Below are 16,829 nucleotides of genomic sequence, written 5' to 3'. Positions count from 1 at the left end.
TGATGAACACCTGTTTTAGCAGTTTGAAATGTTTTCAACTCAATGGGCTAATGCAAGCCATAAAAGTTTCTACTCCATTGCAGTATCCTCTGCTTAAACTTTCTATGTGTGATCTCCCTATAAATCCTTATAATGTTTTTCATGTACCTTTTATATAGAAGCTGTCTTATTTAAATATCCACATAATTTAGTATAAACCTACTTGAAGGCCTAGGTATAATTAGTATTATCAATTCATACTATGTTAGATCTAGTTTTCAACTCATTCATCCAACTTTTATATAATCTTGGATGTTTTGATGTTAAGATAAAAAAAACAAAGGAAGCAGAAAGCTGGACCTTATTGATATTCTCAGGTTCTTGATTGTCAGATTTCATTAGCTGTATAGCAAAAGATACTTACTTAAAGATGAACATCTAAAATCTCAATATCTTTGTGTTATTATGAAACCAGTTTGTTTAATTCCCAATAGAAACATAAGAACATACGAGTAAGAATTTTAAAATTATAAAAAAAAATTATTCTTGCTGCTTTGAGAACTCACAATAGATGTCAAATTAAGTTGCCATATTAAGATTTTCAAAGGGAATTGACAGAAAATTCAGAATATCTTTAATTTAAGGTGGTCCTTATTTGCAGGTAAAATTTCAGGTTAAAAATTCTAAAGCTCTCACCCTCTAATTTTGTTTCAATGTACAAAAGAATATTAAATGTCAAACTTCATCAATTTTAGACCACATTTTGATGTTACTTATTGAGGTTGAAGTTTTAGACTACAGTGACCTGGTTTCATTTGTACTGTGTGATATAGAACATATTTTTTATGTATTATAAATTATTTATTTGAAACATGTTATCTTACTGCATGTACAATATTATAACTACAGATTTGTTAATAGTGTGGCTAGTCACTTTTGCATTGTTATTGTTTCCTTTTTGCTATTAGGGAAGTGTCTTCTATGATCCTGAACATCTTGAAAGAGAAATTGTTTTTGTTCTTCTTTCTTTGCTGTGATAGCATTATACTTCTGAATAAGGGCCACATCCCTTTCAGCATTGTCATTTACCACATTCAAGTGTTGAGCTTTCTGTAGTGCCCCTTTGTAGTCCTCTAAGCTACTGTAACTCTGAGTCATAATTCAGAAATCCAGATGGAATTTCAGGACACCTGAAGAAATTATGTTCTTTGGGATGAAATCTTCAATTGACATGTCTTCAGACTTGATATTCAACTGGATGCACTTTGGAGATTCATTCATGCTTTTCTTCTTATTTAGTACCTTTACCATTTTTCACTTTGTCTCAATGGATACAGCTGAATCAAAGAATACCAAACCAGTGAGTTCCTCACTGAGATACCTTAGATGTCCAACAAATTTTTGACAGGCAGATTTTAAAAGAGCAGAATTCACTTTCTTATGCTTAACAAGACATTGTAGGAAGGTAAGATAATTGCAAGGAGCAGAAATGGCATTAAGAGCAGTGAACCATGCCCCAAGATAGACTTGAACAACAAAGATGCAGATATCATGCAGTTCTCTTTCCTTATGGCCAGTGAGCTTAAATTCTCCCATAAACATTTAGATCTGGAGGACATATAATGCTTGGGCCATCCATCATGCATGATCACTTCTCCAGGTGTTGTAAAGCACACTCCATGAGGAGAAATTCCACCAAGGAAGGTTATGGCTGGTTCAAAAAACTCTCAATGCTTGCATCTAGGTTGGCTGACTGGAAGTTGTCTTGTAGCAAACCTAGTGACACTCTCCTTAGCTTTCTCTGACTTCTACTACTTCATCATGGTCAGTGAAGTTTCATAACTGGACTGGTCCATGTATTCCCAAGATTGCTGGAAGTGACTGAAATTTGTGATATCTGTACCAAAGGAAAGGCCCATATAGTCTTTGAAAATATACACCAGGACAAGTTCTAAGATATGATGCCAGCATACCAAATACAGAAGATTCTTCTTTAATCTTTGTTTTAACAGCACACATGCTCCATTTCTGTGACCATTGTTGCTTTATCGGGGTCAGGGCATCTCTGAATGATGTCAAACAGATTGCCTAGATTATTATTAGCTTGCTGTGTTTCAGTTTACCTTTTGGAATTTGAACCTTATCCCAAAAAAGCTGCAATCTCCTTGATGATAACCTTTGAGCTTTCATGAACTGTCTTCTTTAATGTTTTGTGATGGTAGAAAAACAGACACAGTGATTACTATTTGAAAGTAATTTGTTTCCTGTTACTTCAGTTTCCTCTGAACCAAGCAACCAAAGTGTAGTCATACTTCTTGTTGCATTATCCATTTGCAGTGGTATGCCAATACAGTGTCAGCTGAAATGATTCAGATGAATTTGCTTAAGTGCTTATATACCCTCACTGGAATTCTAGTAACTACTGTTATGTCACACAGAATACTCCAGAAGTAAAAAGTGAAAGCATAGATTATTTATATATGGAATGTTTTTGAACATCTAAAATAATGTGAAATACTCTGGAATATTCCAGAATATTCCTTACTAATATGTTAAAACATTCCGTAATATTCTATAACCATCCAGAATTATTTCGAATATTCTACAACATTCTAGACTATGCAGATACAATGTGAGCTACAAGGTAATCTTCCAACTACCTTGAGCAACCCTTAAATGTTATTCAGTATGGATTTTTTGACAGCTCTTATTACCCTTCCTCCTACCCTTGTCAACAATCTGCATTGGCAGTTGGACAAGACTTACTCTTCCGCATTTGTCCCGCTTCATCCTCCTCATCCAGATTTACACATTTGCACAGATGCATCCCTTCAGTGATGGGGAGCATGGGTCAAATAACAGGAAGCTTTAGAGTATTGGCCTGCGGCTGCAAGGTCTTATCATATGAACATCCTGTAGCTTCTTGCTGTATGTCGTACTTTGGTTCATTCTCTTCATCTGGTGATGATCCATTCTGACAATTCTACTGTGATTGCTTATCTCAATCACCAGGGTGGCACCTGTTCTCAATCCCTCTATATTCCTATGTTAGATCTTCTTTTTTGAGTCCACACACTAGATATGCATATCATTGCATGTCATGTTCTGGGTGTTTCCAAACCTTCCCATCCAGACAAAGTCTATCAAAATGATCTATAGATCCTCTTGTTTTCCAGTGGCTTTGCCTTGAGTGGGGTACTCCTCACACTGATGCTTTTGCCATGCCCTTCAACCACAAATTGTCGTGTTTTTTTCTCTCTGATCTCTCATTCTATTGCTCTGGCTGTCGATGCTTTCAGCCAGGACTGAAACAAATACCTATACGTCTGTCCTCCCATTAGACTTCTTCACCGGGTGATTTCCATGTCACTCTGTGTCAAGTCCTTCTGATTGCTCCTTACTGGCTGGTTCAGCCATGGTTTCTGTGGCTTCTCCAGCTCCAACTTACCCCGCCATTACCTTTTCCTCTGACTCCATCCCTTCTTTGTCAACCTTGGTCACTGGTGCTTGTTCCAGCCCTTCCTGTTCTCTGTCTTCACACCTGGTTTTTATCTGGTCCTTGGCGAGGAGATCCGGCTTGTCCCAACAGATAGCTTCTTTTCTGACTTGTTCTATTTGCTCTTCCTCCCTGGAAGTTTATCAGTTTAAATGGAACATTTTCCACCATTGGTTTCTCAGTTGAGGGTTTTCCTCTGCTCAACCCACTGTTATCGGGCAGCCTTTCACTTTTCCCAATACCATAGGATGTTTACCCTTCCTACTCTTTCCCTGTTGATGCATTCCTTCTGGATTCATCAACCACCTTGGTGGGTTGCTCTTCTGGATTGGGAAGCTAATGTGGTCCTTCACTGCCTCACTTTGCCTTCATTCGAACCACTTTCCAATTGCTCCTTGTTTCACTTTCCCTTTAGACTTATTACCTTCTCTTTTTAGCCTGTGGACATTAAAGGTCTGATTTATTTGGCATTGATGTTTCATGTACTCTTTATCATTTTACATATCTTCTCCTTTATCTGGATCATTCTTTCCTCCAAAAAACTTTGGCAGCCTGAGAGGGTAACTTCTTTTCGCTGATTTCCCTTATTTCCATTTACCACCTCTATTCTCGGTCTGATCTGGACAGACTTGTACGCTTTCTTTACTGTTATACTGCTTACATGGCTTCTTTCCGTGGTGCCCGTTCCCACCTCTGTATTTCTTGGCAGCCATCCTCTGTTCATGATCTTTCTCCTTCCACCCTCACCAATTGGGTTCAGATTTTAATTCAATTGGCTTATTCCTCTTTATTGTTTTCCTCTCGTACTTTGTTTTGGGTGTCTTCTCATAAAATTTGACACCTTACCTTTTCATTGGCTTCTCATCTTAGTTGTCCCTTGGAGGACATTCTTCAATCTCTCACTATTTGCATAGGATCACAGTTTCTTCCTCTTCAGGCTATCCTCTTCAACCTGTAGCTATTCTTCAGATTTCAGTGAGATTTTGACTGGGTAAGTTATATTTTATTATTCTTTATTTTATTTTTAGGGGCCTTTTTTCCCTTTTTATTATTACTCATTGTTTGGATCCTGCTCTGTGGTGAGTGATGCCTGACTAGGCATTCTTTAACCAGTCAAATCCACCCAGTAAGATCATGTTGACTTACATATTTTAATTCCATAGCCACGCAATACAAACACTGCGGAGATGGGGTGTCCACAAGATTGCTTGTAGGTTTATCCTTGTGATGAAATTGCTTCTTGTGTTTGCCCATACCGGACCATACTCACCCATGGACTACACGAGTAAATCAGAAGGGGGATAGCTGCCCATCTATGCTGTGCCTTGTATTGAATAAATTGTTATGGTCTGCTTTTCAAAATAGGGTTTCGTGGTCACCCATTGCACTGTCTCAGGTGTTGTCATCCCCCCCTTCTTCCAATGTAGAATGAGAGTCCTCACTACTTTCTAGTTCCAAGAGGCATCCTCCTGAATGGGTTAATGAAATACCAACAAAAGATAGAAATGATTATAAAACCATTCAGTTGAGAGTAGGGCAGTGGTGTTCTGCTGGTGCAGATGATGTGATATCCTTCAATATGGAACAAAAACAAATGGAGACAGTCATCACCCCTTCAATTGGGATCCCTCATCCTACCCCCCACATGGATGTTGATTCCTATTGGTGGGTTTTGCATTTAGAGTTGAACCAATCAACATAAATTCTCACACATGTATTATATACATCTATATTCCCTCACTCATTTATACTCTTGGTACTCCATCCATGTTGTGGGTCACGATGGAAGTACTTGACGATTACTACGGTTGTTCCCCTTCCGCTATCCCTTCATGTTATTATTATTCTGAGGATGTTACTGCACTTGAGGCAGTTCCTGTCATTTTAAATTTGAGTGAGGTGGCTTACATTACATAGGCATATTTTTCATGATGGATGTTGGGTTCCCAGATCAGTCTGTCAATTTCTCACATCGTTATCATGTGCCCCCTTCATGGGTTTGGGGATACGAGATTCCCTCCAGTCTCCTGAACTTAAGGTGAAGATAGTATGATCCTATTTCCTACTCCCACCAGATGGCTGGGTTTAGGTTTGTAGTTGACTTGCCACCAGTATGATCCTATTTCCTACCCCCCACCAGATGGCTGAGTTTTGGATTGTAGTTGACTTGCCACCAGTATGATCCTATTTCCTACCCCCCACCAGATGGCTGGGTTTTGGATTGAGGTTGACTTGCCACCAGTATGATCCTATTTCCTACCCCCACCAGATGGCTGAGTTTTGGATTGTAGTTGACTTGCTACCAGTATGATCCTATTTCCTACCACCACCAGATGGCTGAGTTTTGGATTGTAGTTGACTTGCCACCAGTATGATCCTATTTCCTACCCCCACCAGATGGCTGGGTTTTGGATTGTAGTTGACTTGCCACCAGTATGATCCTCTTTTCTACCCCCACATGGATGTTGGTACCCAGTGGCCAGGTTTTGGATTGTAGTTGACTTACTGACAGTATGATCCTCATCCTGCCCTTATGTTGGTTTCTAGCAGCATGGGTTTTGGATGAAGCTGACTTGCTGTGTACGGTCCACTGAACAAGAATAGCTGTTTGTTTGAGAGGAAGTAAGTACCTATTGGAAATATATGGAATTTTAGTATTATTAGTAACACATTAATTGAGTATGAGTAACTGTACTTCCCACAGCAACTATTGTTTTCCTAGGTTGTTATATTTTATATGATGACTTTAAAAGCCCTCATTAAAAAGATCATATATATATATATATATATATATGGAAAACAAACAGATACTCTTATTAAGCATAAAATGATTATTAGATTTGCATATGTAGGCCCTGAATTATTTCTCTTTCATTTTTCTTTGTTTTCATTCAGTATTGATGGTCTCAAGTGTTTGTTTCCTACAACAAAAACAAAAAATATAATACTAAGTTCTACCATTATGATTTAGAATGTAGGTTCATTTGTTTGCTTCAAGAACTTTAAAATGAAATATTAAAGGTTTATAATTACAATGTACAATGGCTGTTGTTTTCATAAACATGAACTTTAGTGCATTCTACAGCAGATACACACACCTACATTGTTGATAATTGATAACTTATTTCTTTAGCAGACTTATGCATTTTACATCAGGCTATTTGGATAGATCAAAATTGTCAAATACTTGTATTATTACTTGTCCTGACCTAGCAATTTTCTTTTCATTTTTTTCATATAAACCTTTGTTTGTATTTGCTGTCTGATATTAAAATATTATTTTCTGTACTTGTTATACTTGTTTGAGAGAGACCAAAATCCATGACTGATATTGTGCTTGTGATTAGAAACTGAAACTAGACCACAGCTCTCTGACTTTATATCCATTTGGTGTTTTTTGTTTGCCATATTTCTGGAAATTCAAAACTTTGTTTACATTTATATTAGTTACTTCAACTTAATCCATTTTTACTATGAACATTTTAGTGGTATTTCATACTTGAACAAGAACAATTTGTCTATTATTTGGTACAGTTTCTTCAAAGAATTGGAAAATATGCAAAAGGAATTAAGTTTTCATTCCTTTGTTCTTCTCTTTTTTTGTTGAGTACTTGTCATTTTCTAGCCTTTGTGTTATCATGCATTTATTTCTTGTTAATTTGTGTGTGTGTGTGTGTGCCAAAGATTCCTGCAATTAAAATTGCACTGCAAAGCAATAAGGTTACCACATAGAATACCATCAATGGTGAAATGAAGGGGCTGTAAAACTTAGGGAATCTTCCATGCGTTGATACCATAGTTTGTAAAAAACATCCTCTGTACATGCGAAGTCTGGTTCTCTATATCATATGTTCAAGCTAATGATGGGTGCATTTGTATGTAGTTTACACAGTGACATTGGTTACAGAGAAAATACTGATAGTGGAAACACTGGTTTGATTGTGAGATGTTGTGTTTTCCAGTGCTTGAAAAAAATCTACAAGATAATTTGAAAACGTGAAGAAAAGTTTTTACAATAGTGTGATAAAGTATGGTAACAAATATTTTTAGGTCACATTATAGCATAATCATTGTCCATGTAGGAAGAATATGAAGTGAAAACCTGAAGTTTTTTTTTTTGCTCCTTTTTAAAATATTTTTCTTGTTTTTAATGTATTTTTTGCTCATTTTTCTACATTACTTTCAGTGTTTTCTTCGCCACTCTGTATTTTTGCACTGAATATTTTCTGTGACTTTCTGTGCATATTTTGATGTTGAGATAAATCAGAATACAGCAGGAGACTTTGTATGTAGTATGAACTAGTAATTATTTCATTCCATTTTGATTGGAGTAAATTAGTAAAAATTGTAATATCTGTATAATTTGTGTTGGATTTATTATTAGTGAGATATATATATATATATTATACAGGTATATTATTGAGATTCAACATGGCAACTTCCAATGGACTGTCAAAAGACGGTACAAACATTTTCATGAGCTCCATAAGCACCTTAGAGTTTACCGTGCAAAGATGGCAATACCAATTGGCACTCGACAGTAAGTCATAACAATAGAGAACTTTTTATTGGTGTAGCATCTATTGCTTTAATTTATTATTAAAGATGTTTTTCTTCATGGTGTGTCATTTTTCTTTTCTGCATTTTATTTATATAAACCTTCTTTTGCTTGTGTAGTTTTTACATATTTCTTATTCAATAAAATATTTGTAATACTCTTATTATCCTGTAAAAAAAAAGTATTGTGAGATCATTTTATATCAGTATTAGTATCTGATTTCTGAATCTTTAAACTACAATAAGGTATGTGTTTAGCTCCTTCCTTACATTTAATGTAAAACTGTTATTTTCATGGAATAAATTGTCATATTGAACTTGCATTTATGTAAGCAGTAGTAACCCAAAATCTAAAATTTTGATAATGTCTTGCACGTTTTCTAGTGAATTTCCTAAGTTTCTGAAATAGTTGTTTTATGCCATAGTTCAGTGATTTGCAGCTTGGCTTAGGTTGAGTGTTGAAAGATACTGATGTGAGGATATCATTGTAATCATGAGATAAAGGAAAGGGAAAGGAGAGGGGGTAGCTATCATCTTATTCAGAGTGTGTGTGACAGATTAATGAAGCATAAAATGTTTCAATGTACTGTTGTTAAGTGTCTCATTTCTGATGCAACATCGCTGTAAATGAGAGCATTATGTAAAAAGGTGTTATACCATCATAAAACATGAAAGTACAGAAGATTCCTTAATGTTCCTGTTTAAGGAAGGAGCATTGTTGTATCTTAGCTTTTCATAGGTATTTTATGAATTGCTTCTTTTGAAAGTTTTTAAAATGCACAAATTGTTCTATAGTACAAGTATTTGTTGGTTGTTTTTGATTATATTACAAATTTTACTGACAAATTTAATTGTTTGATATAGTGTCTGAATTCCTTAAACACTGATATTAATAACCTAATGGAATCATCATAGAAATGGTATAAAATTCATAATTTACTCAGAATCAGAATGCAGTGCATGTTAATGTCAAATTCTGTTAGAACTCCAAAAGAGTTGGAGGTATTAATAATTTAACAAAGAGTTAGTGATGTGGCAGTTTATGGGAATTAAAAGTGATTAGATAAGTGTCCTTTTTTGATGTTAAAGAGAGCTACAGCAATGTTCGGATATCATAGTTTAAGGACACATCACACTTGATTTCTTAAAATAGGAGAAATTATGAAAGCTAAATTGCATTTGTCCATATAGAATACTTCCCTTACTGTCTGCCCATTACAATTTTAATGATGAGGTGCAAGGGGTCCACGAGGGGGAGGGGGTACCATGAAACTTTATTAGTGTAGTAAATGTTGGTATAATATGCCTAAATTAGAGATGTAGTGTGGGATCACCTAGCCTTGAGCCAAGTGCATAAAATTTATCATGAAAGTAAAAATATCAATTCAATTTTAAACTTAAATCATTTCTGAATTGAGATATTTTCTGTCATATAACCAACATTTGAAATAAAAAATGAAACTCTTTAATCAACAAAGACTCTAAATTAAGAAATCATCAAATATTTTTTCAGTTTTGTTGTTTATACATTTCATTTCATACTTTCAGTACATAGACTAACAACAATATTAGGCTATACTTTTGTTGCTAAGCAACATGACATAAAAGCCGTTTTTGGAATGTAGTATTACAAAAATGCACTGGCTTTTTCTATATATTAGAAGTTGTTAATCTACTGATTTTTACTAATAATTATTCTATAAATATGCCACAAATCAATTTCATGAATGATCTTACTTTTGATTGGCTCACAAAGGAATTTACCAATGTTTGACTGCCTTGACTGCACTTTTCTGCTTCTTTGTTGGTTAAGCTTGATTTCACAAAATTTATTTATTTCAGCTATGAAATGTGAGGTTAGGGTATATTATGAGGTGAGGGTGGTAATACCTGCTCCATCATTTTTGATTGGCTATGCACTAGTCACTTATATTTAACACACAATATTTCATAAATTCCTTTGTCAAGAGTGAGACTGAAAACAAGTATTGTTGGGATGACAAAATTTTCAGATTAACTAAAGTCTAATTTGAGGCTCAGGAAGAAATTAAACATGAGCGAATTGTTCTGTTGGGTGTATGAACTTTTAAAAGAAATTTTTTTTCATGGTTTGATTTTTTTGTAATACTTCAGTTGATCTTCAGGCATTGTCTCAGAACAGTCTTATAAAAGTTGCAAAAATCAATTTAAAACTCATAGTTATCACCTAAATGCTGGTGTGTTTTCTGTAATTGTGATTATGAATTTTATTTTCATAACTGTGTATTAGAAAACATAATTTTTAATATTTTGTAAGGAAAGTTTGTCAAAATCTTTAAGATGATTTACATCTTTTGTTGTCTCAGACATCAAGAACGTAGACAGAGTTATCATAAGGTTTGCAAGAAAAAAGGTAAAAAAAGTCTTCCACGCTTCCCTCAACGGCCAGAAGCTCTGATAGCTCATGACCTTCTTGACAGAAGGCGGGTAAGAACAGTTTGTATTCTGTGTTAAAAATATATTCTTGCTTGCTAAACAAATCAAAATAAAATTTTATTGAATCATTCATTTAATATATTTTTAAGAGATGTCGCTAGACATACATTACTACATCTAAGTACTTTTAAACTATATATAAAACCATAGAACAGGTTCTTAAGCTTTTATAAGTTATATTCTTCTAGGCTCTGTTACTTTTATGACAGTTGACGGTACTACCTGGGTCTTGTTAGTGTTAAATGCCATGTAACAGTTAACTTAGCCATCCACAGGGAGTACCAACAGCTTTGGTCAGATGAGTGTCTGAGGTGAGATAGCAGAATCTTATCTAATGATGGACAAGCTAGTTCTTGAACTATCCAAGAACATCCACAAACTTGCGCTGAGTAGACTTTTAGTCTAGGAAAAGGCACACTCGAGTATAAAAGTCTGCCAGTCCAAAAAAGATGTGGCCATTACTGGACTATTAAGTCGTTGAAACACCATGATGAGCTAAACCACTAACTCCTCTATACCAGATCGGATGAGGTCCAGCTTAGCAACTCCCGTACTTCTCAATGGTCACTCCAGGCAGAGTTCTGCTGAAAAATAATATTGCTATTATGCAAAGCCATTACAATAAGAATGTGAAAAATTAGAACACTCCATGCAACTGTATAATTGTTTGCTACTTTTAAGGAAATTGTATGCTTTTCATTTGTATGCTAAACCTTAATGCCTCTCACAATTTAGACTGTAGAGTATGAGGACAAAAAAGTATTGTCTTGATTTTGTATATGTTGAAATTACTTGCATGTAGATATATATATATGTATAAGTAATACAAGATGGTTGAATATACAAATCAGCAAGTTGTGACAACCATAGCCAATACAAAGTCATGGTTGAATAGAATATATCAGAACTACATTTTGACATTGTTTAGTGTTTTGTACACAAGTAGTATAATAACATTGAAATTGATCCTCATTTTTTGTGGGAATAACCCTTTTCTGATACAAAACATTCATGTACTCGGATCATAAAGATGTGTTTAGATATGGAACTTAGAATTTCCAAGACATAGATATCTTTTATACTTAACAATGCTGGAAAATAAAAAACTAGGGATAAACTTGGGGCACCAGTATCATCCATAAAAGAGACCTGAAATAAGTCATACCCCATCCATGGTAAGCAAAGTGCTGTGTTTTAAAAATGAGAATCCACAAACACAAAGCTCAGTGACAGAAGTTGTCCACATGTCTCAGACAACAGAATGCTCATAATCAAGAAGGATCTACATATGGAAAAGTGACACAAGTCACATGTATGCAGGTTACTTCCATGACATATTCATTCAACTGCTGCATATCTTAAGCAGCTGAAGAATGAAATGGATACTCAAGCTATTTCTTAACAAGACATAATCAAGTCTCTGGACACAATGTTAATGTATTTCTGTGTGGTTGTGCTGTTGAAATGGGTGCTGGGAAATTATGCTTGTACACTATATGGATTATGGAATGCATGTAGGGAAGATGAGTGTGCTTTGAACATGACAGGCGAATAGTAAAGCCTTTTGCAATAGAAACTATATTGCAGGGCTATTGTCAAGATGAAAGGTAATCAAACAGAACGGGATTAGACATGGAAACATGGATGGTAGTGATGTGATGAGGCTCCAAAATTGCTTTAATATAATGTATTCAACCTCTGTATTTGCAAGGTAACGTATAGTATTACATTTAATGGCACTGTTGTTATAGCTACAAGTGTAGTGGTGATTGAAATAGATTACATTTAAAAGTTATGTAATCCAGTTAATTTCTAGGTTTATTTCACAAAGAGAGTTGCCAAGCTAGGGATAGAAAACATCCAGTAAAAATATTAATCTTTTAAGATAATGTGTAGTATTTAGCATCCGTCATTCTCCTATAGTGTATATTTCATCTGTATTAAATTTTTTAATTTTTTCCAATTTCTAATTCTGAAACTGCACATAGCTAAATCTAGATGTCATGTGCAAAATTCAACCTGAGGTGTGTCTTGTTTTGTAGTGTGTTCAGTGAAGTAACTTATCTACTGTTTAATGGGATAATTGCATTATGTCCTGTTTTACCTTGATTATACAGGACTGCTTGGAACAGAGAAACTTTGCATTGTGGTTCCTTTTTTCTTATTGAATAGCTACAGAGAGATTGTGCTTTGTGAAGGTAGTTTTATCAGTCTCATACTGATTCTTTTCACTCTTTGAGGACAGGCCTTTCATTTCTGATTTGGGAGACATAAGATATGTTTGTGAACCTCAATGTAATTATTGGATTTTATGGTAGTGTAGCTAATTCTTCTTGCTATTGTAATAAGATACCTTTTTTTTTAGTAAACTGTAAGAAAACATTTGAAATGCATTCTTTAACTATGGATGTAGTCCATGCCTCGAGTTAAAGGATGTTAAATTATATATATAGTGTAGAATACACACACACACATGTATTTATATACATATATGTGTGTGTAAACCCTTTAAAAGGTAGCAGATGTGATGAAAATCACATTAAGACTGAAAATAGTTGTTTTTACTCTATTTTCTTTACTTCATCATTTTGCTGTAATTATATTCCAGTTATCTGTCTCTTACAGGCCACTGTAGACTATGCCTTTCACTCGTTATCAGAATTCATCAGTAGTAGTATAGTCAAGCAAGAGGTTGAGTGTGCCCTGATACTTTGTGATTTTCATTATCAGTTATTGATTTCATAAAAAATGGATTGCTTAACATTTTGCAACAAATAAAATGTTGAGAGAACACTAAACAGAGAAATGATCCTTCTGTATGCTTCACGAAAATCTAACTAAATATAATTTTGCTTTTATAAAAAGACACCCCTAGATCTTTCATTTTTGAAACTCCCATATACCAAACACTTTTTTTTCTTCTAAGAATAAATTACTTTTCTTTTATCGGGTTGGCATTTTTTTTAAATATCCAAAAACTGTTTGATATCCTTTCTATCATGTATGGTTTAAATAGTTGTTATGATTAGTTTTAATACTAAGTTAAATATATGGTTGTTGGGCTGCAATAAAGTGTTGTTTAAATGCTGTTTGCACATTTGGTATTTGAAATACACAATATGTAATTTAAGAGTGATCATCTTAATTTTTTGCAGTTTTATATTAATGATTCATTGCATATAACTCATGAAGGTAAAAAAGAGAAATCAAAGGTCTTAAATTGCAAAACAAAGTTATGAAAAAACAAAATTTGAAATGTAGAAAGAAGAAATGGAACTGGAAAATAAGTACATGATAATAAAACTGCCATCGAAGTGATGTTAAAAGCATCTAAAAACATAAGATGGTAAATATTATTCACTATTTCTATCTTGAAGCCAGTCAGTATTTTAGAGTTAGACCCAAGTGTTTTATACTGTAAAATGAAGATTGTTTTCCTTTGTTTGTTATGCATGTTTCCATCTTTTGCTTTACTATCCATGTACAAGTTATCCTTTGCAGAATTCTTCCTGAGTATGATGTTTTTTATGAATCTTGATCTTACATGGTGGATATCAATGAATATAATTTCCACACCTCACCTTTAAAATACCACATGAGCTTGTTTGATAACAATTGCAAGTAAAAATGTGGTTTAATTCTCTGTAAGTAAAAGGAAACTTGTTCTAGTTTATGTGAAATTTGGTATTGATGTGACTAAATTGAAAACATCTAAGATTGGTAATGTTTCATGGTGAATAATGGAAAAGTGTAACAGTTGTTTGATAACTGATAATATTGATACTGTACTCGTAGGATTACACAAGTTATGTGAGGTATTAGAGTGGATAGATGTCTTGAAAATAAATCAATACTTATTATTTTTTACTAGAGAAGTTTTATCCTGTTCTATTAAAACTATAACAAATTTATTAATTCTAAATATTATATTAGTGAATCATCCTATTTTTGATATGTTTTGAATTTTGTATGAGTATGAATAAATTTTGAACATTATGCCATGAAAATATATATTTCTGTTTACACATACAAGTGAAATAAATCTGAAAATGTTTCTTTGTAGGCACAACTAGAAGACTATTTGAAGAATTTACTTGCTATACCCATTTATAGGTGTCATCCTGAGACAGTAAGTAATAGTCTAATATGTTAACAAATAAACCAATGAGGTCTACAAGCTTCAAATTTTACAACACATTTTTCTAAATTATTTTTATGCACCAAACAGATGATTGGTCCATGAAAGTGTAGCTAATAATCCACATTTGAATGGTATATATAAGTTTTAATTTCTTAATTTTATAAGGCAATATTTTAAAAAATCCTGAATATCCCTTAGTGTGAGAAATGAAACATATTTTCTATAGGCATCCCCTTTTCTCTAATTTACTTACCACCTCTCCAAGAAGTACAAAATTTAACGTAAATTACTCACTATAAAATCATCATTACTCAGAAAAACCTTAATTTTTATAGCCTTTAATCTTGTTTGGTTACAAAACCATCAAATAGAAAATCAGATCCCTTTTGCCAAACCCACCTGTCACATCTTCTCTTTTGGGATTTATTAATAGTTCTCTCTTATGTTTGATTCTATATTATGTACAACCAATAAAAAGCCAAGGTTTTCATTTATCAAATGAAGTATTATATTATGTTGTTTTCTGAATGGAGAATTGTAATTTTCTCTGTGAGTACAAGCTTCATTCTCATGGGAAAGATAATGACTAGGTTAAATGAATTTGTAACAGCTCTTGTCACATAGTTAGAAAGCCAGAAAAATTGTGATAATTAGCAAAAATTGTCTGCTTTTTGCATGATATTATTCTATGTCTTTGGTGCATTATTTGATTGAATAAAAATTATTTAGTGCATTACTGTCATTAGTCTAAAAAAAGTAGGATTAAGTGTCATCAACAGTCGACAACAAAAAAAAAAAAAAAGCCCCGGGTAAGTATTTTATTTCTTGTTTTTCATGTTTATTCTTTATTTATTATTATAAAAGTAACTAAAATGTATAAATAGGGATCTATTTAGATTAGTTAAGGTTATATTAGGTAAAATAATTAATAATAATAATATAATTAAAATGTTTCATGAAGCATGCACGTGAGCAGCTTGGAGTAACTTGTGGGTAATGTAATTCGATAGCATAACATGAGCTCCACATTCTCCAAGTAATTTACAACTTATAATGGCATGATTAGCAGTTAGATACAGTTCAAAGGGCAATAAAACAATAAAATTTAAGTATAAATAGATGTATACTGTTTTGAATTTAAAGCTGCTTAGGATAAATGAATTTAGTTTCATGTTACAATCTAAAGTCATTTTAGAAAAAAAAAGGGTAATTTAGATTTATTTTATAATTTTTTATGGTGATTACAAGGTCAGTCAGTTTGATTGATTCTGTATAGAGTTATGGTAGAGAAAATAACAGATAAAATATAAAGTTTTTCTGAAAAAAAAACGTTTGATGTTTATTTAGAAGGTTTTACAGATTATGCAAATGAAATATGACAGTTTTCAGATGAAAAAGTATTTTTAATCTTAACATGAAAATTACTTTGCATGTTGGATAGTCAACATTCAGAAAGCAAAAATTCACAAGTAAATTGTTAATTCAAATACTTAACTAAAATATCTAATTTTTTGTGTACAAAAGCCATCTTTACTGATGGTCTGAAATTTTGTGAAGATATGCATATATCATCAAAAGTTATTGTATGACTAATCTCATGGTTACTTTGGTGTTACATAGTATGTAATGCACCTGCCTATAGTCAAAGAGTTAAGCTGTGGGTGCATCATAAGAGTAAATGTCAGTTCTTTAATATGGATGGTGGGTGATAGGGTGCTGCTGACTAGCTGCCTTCCATCTGGTCAGTAGAGATGGTGAACAACACCCTCAGTGACTTAGTTTAAGTAAAACTGCATATTAACAAGCATTTGTTTCTCTTATTTGACAACACTACACTAAGCTGAACTATGAGTTGTGAAATGATGTGTATGTATCTAATAAAATAACTTTTTTCAATAATTAACCCTCTTACCATGAGCATCTTTTTCTGCACATGTCACAAAGTTTTAGAGAGTTACATTCAAAATTGAATTAAGCTATTTTCTTTTCATGGTATACCAATAAATGTGCAATAAAAACATGGTTAATAATCCATATTTTAATAGTATATAAGTTTTTACTTTTATAATTCAATGTCTAAAAAAATCTAGAATTTCCCTGAGTGTGAGAATTGTAACATTTGCTTTCTAGGCATCCCCTCTTCTCCAATTTATTTACCACCCCCTCCAAGAAGTACAAAAT

General features: G+C 33.4%; 1 protein-coding gene across 1 annotated transcript in view; it reads left to right on the top strand.

Annotated features, from left to right (window-relative positions):
• Nucleotides 1–16,829, top strand: part of LOC106463456 (phospholipase D1-like) — a 132,810-nt gene that overhangs the window by 39,420 nt on the left and 76,561 nt on the right. The window contains exons 4-6 of the mRNA XM_022390947.1: nucleotides 7,887–8,015; nucleotides 10,378–10,498; nucleotides 14,571–14,636. Coding sequence (XP_022246655.1) covers nucleotides 7,887–8,015; nucleotides 10,378–10,498; nucleotides 14,571–14,636 — 316 coding nt within the window. The remainder of the gene's footprint in view (nucleotides 1–7,886; nucleotides 8,016–10,377; nucleotides 10,499–14,570; nucleotides 14,637–16,829) is intronic.

This window comes from Limulus polyphemus, unplaced genomic scaffold, assembly GCF_000517525.1.
Source record: "Limulus polyphemus unplaced genomic scaffold, Limulus_polyphemus-2.1.2 Scaffold1413, whole genome shotgun sequence".
NCBI classification, from domain to species: domain Eukaryota; kingdom Metazoa; phylum Arthropoda; class Merostomata; order Xiphosura; family Limulidae; genus Limulus; species Limulus polyphemus.
Note: the sequence above shows the minus strand (reverse complement) of the source record. Positions and strands in the feature narration are given on the sequence as shown.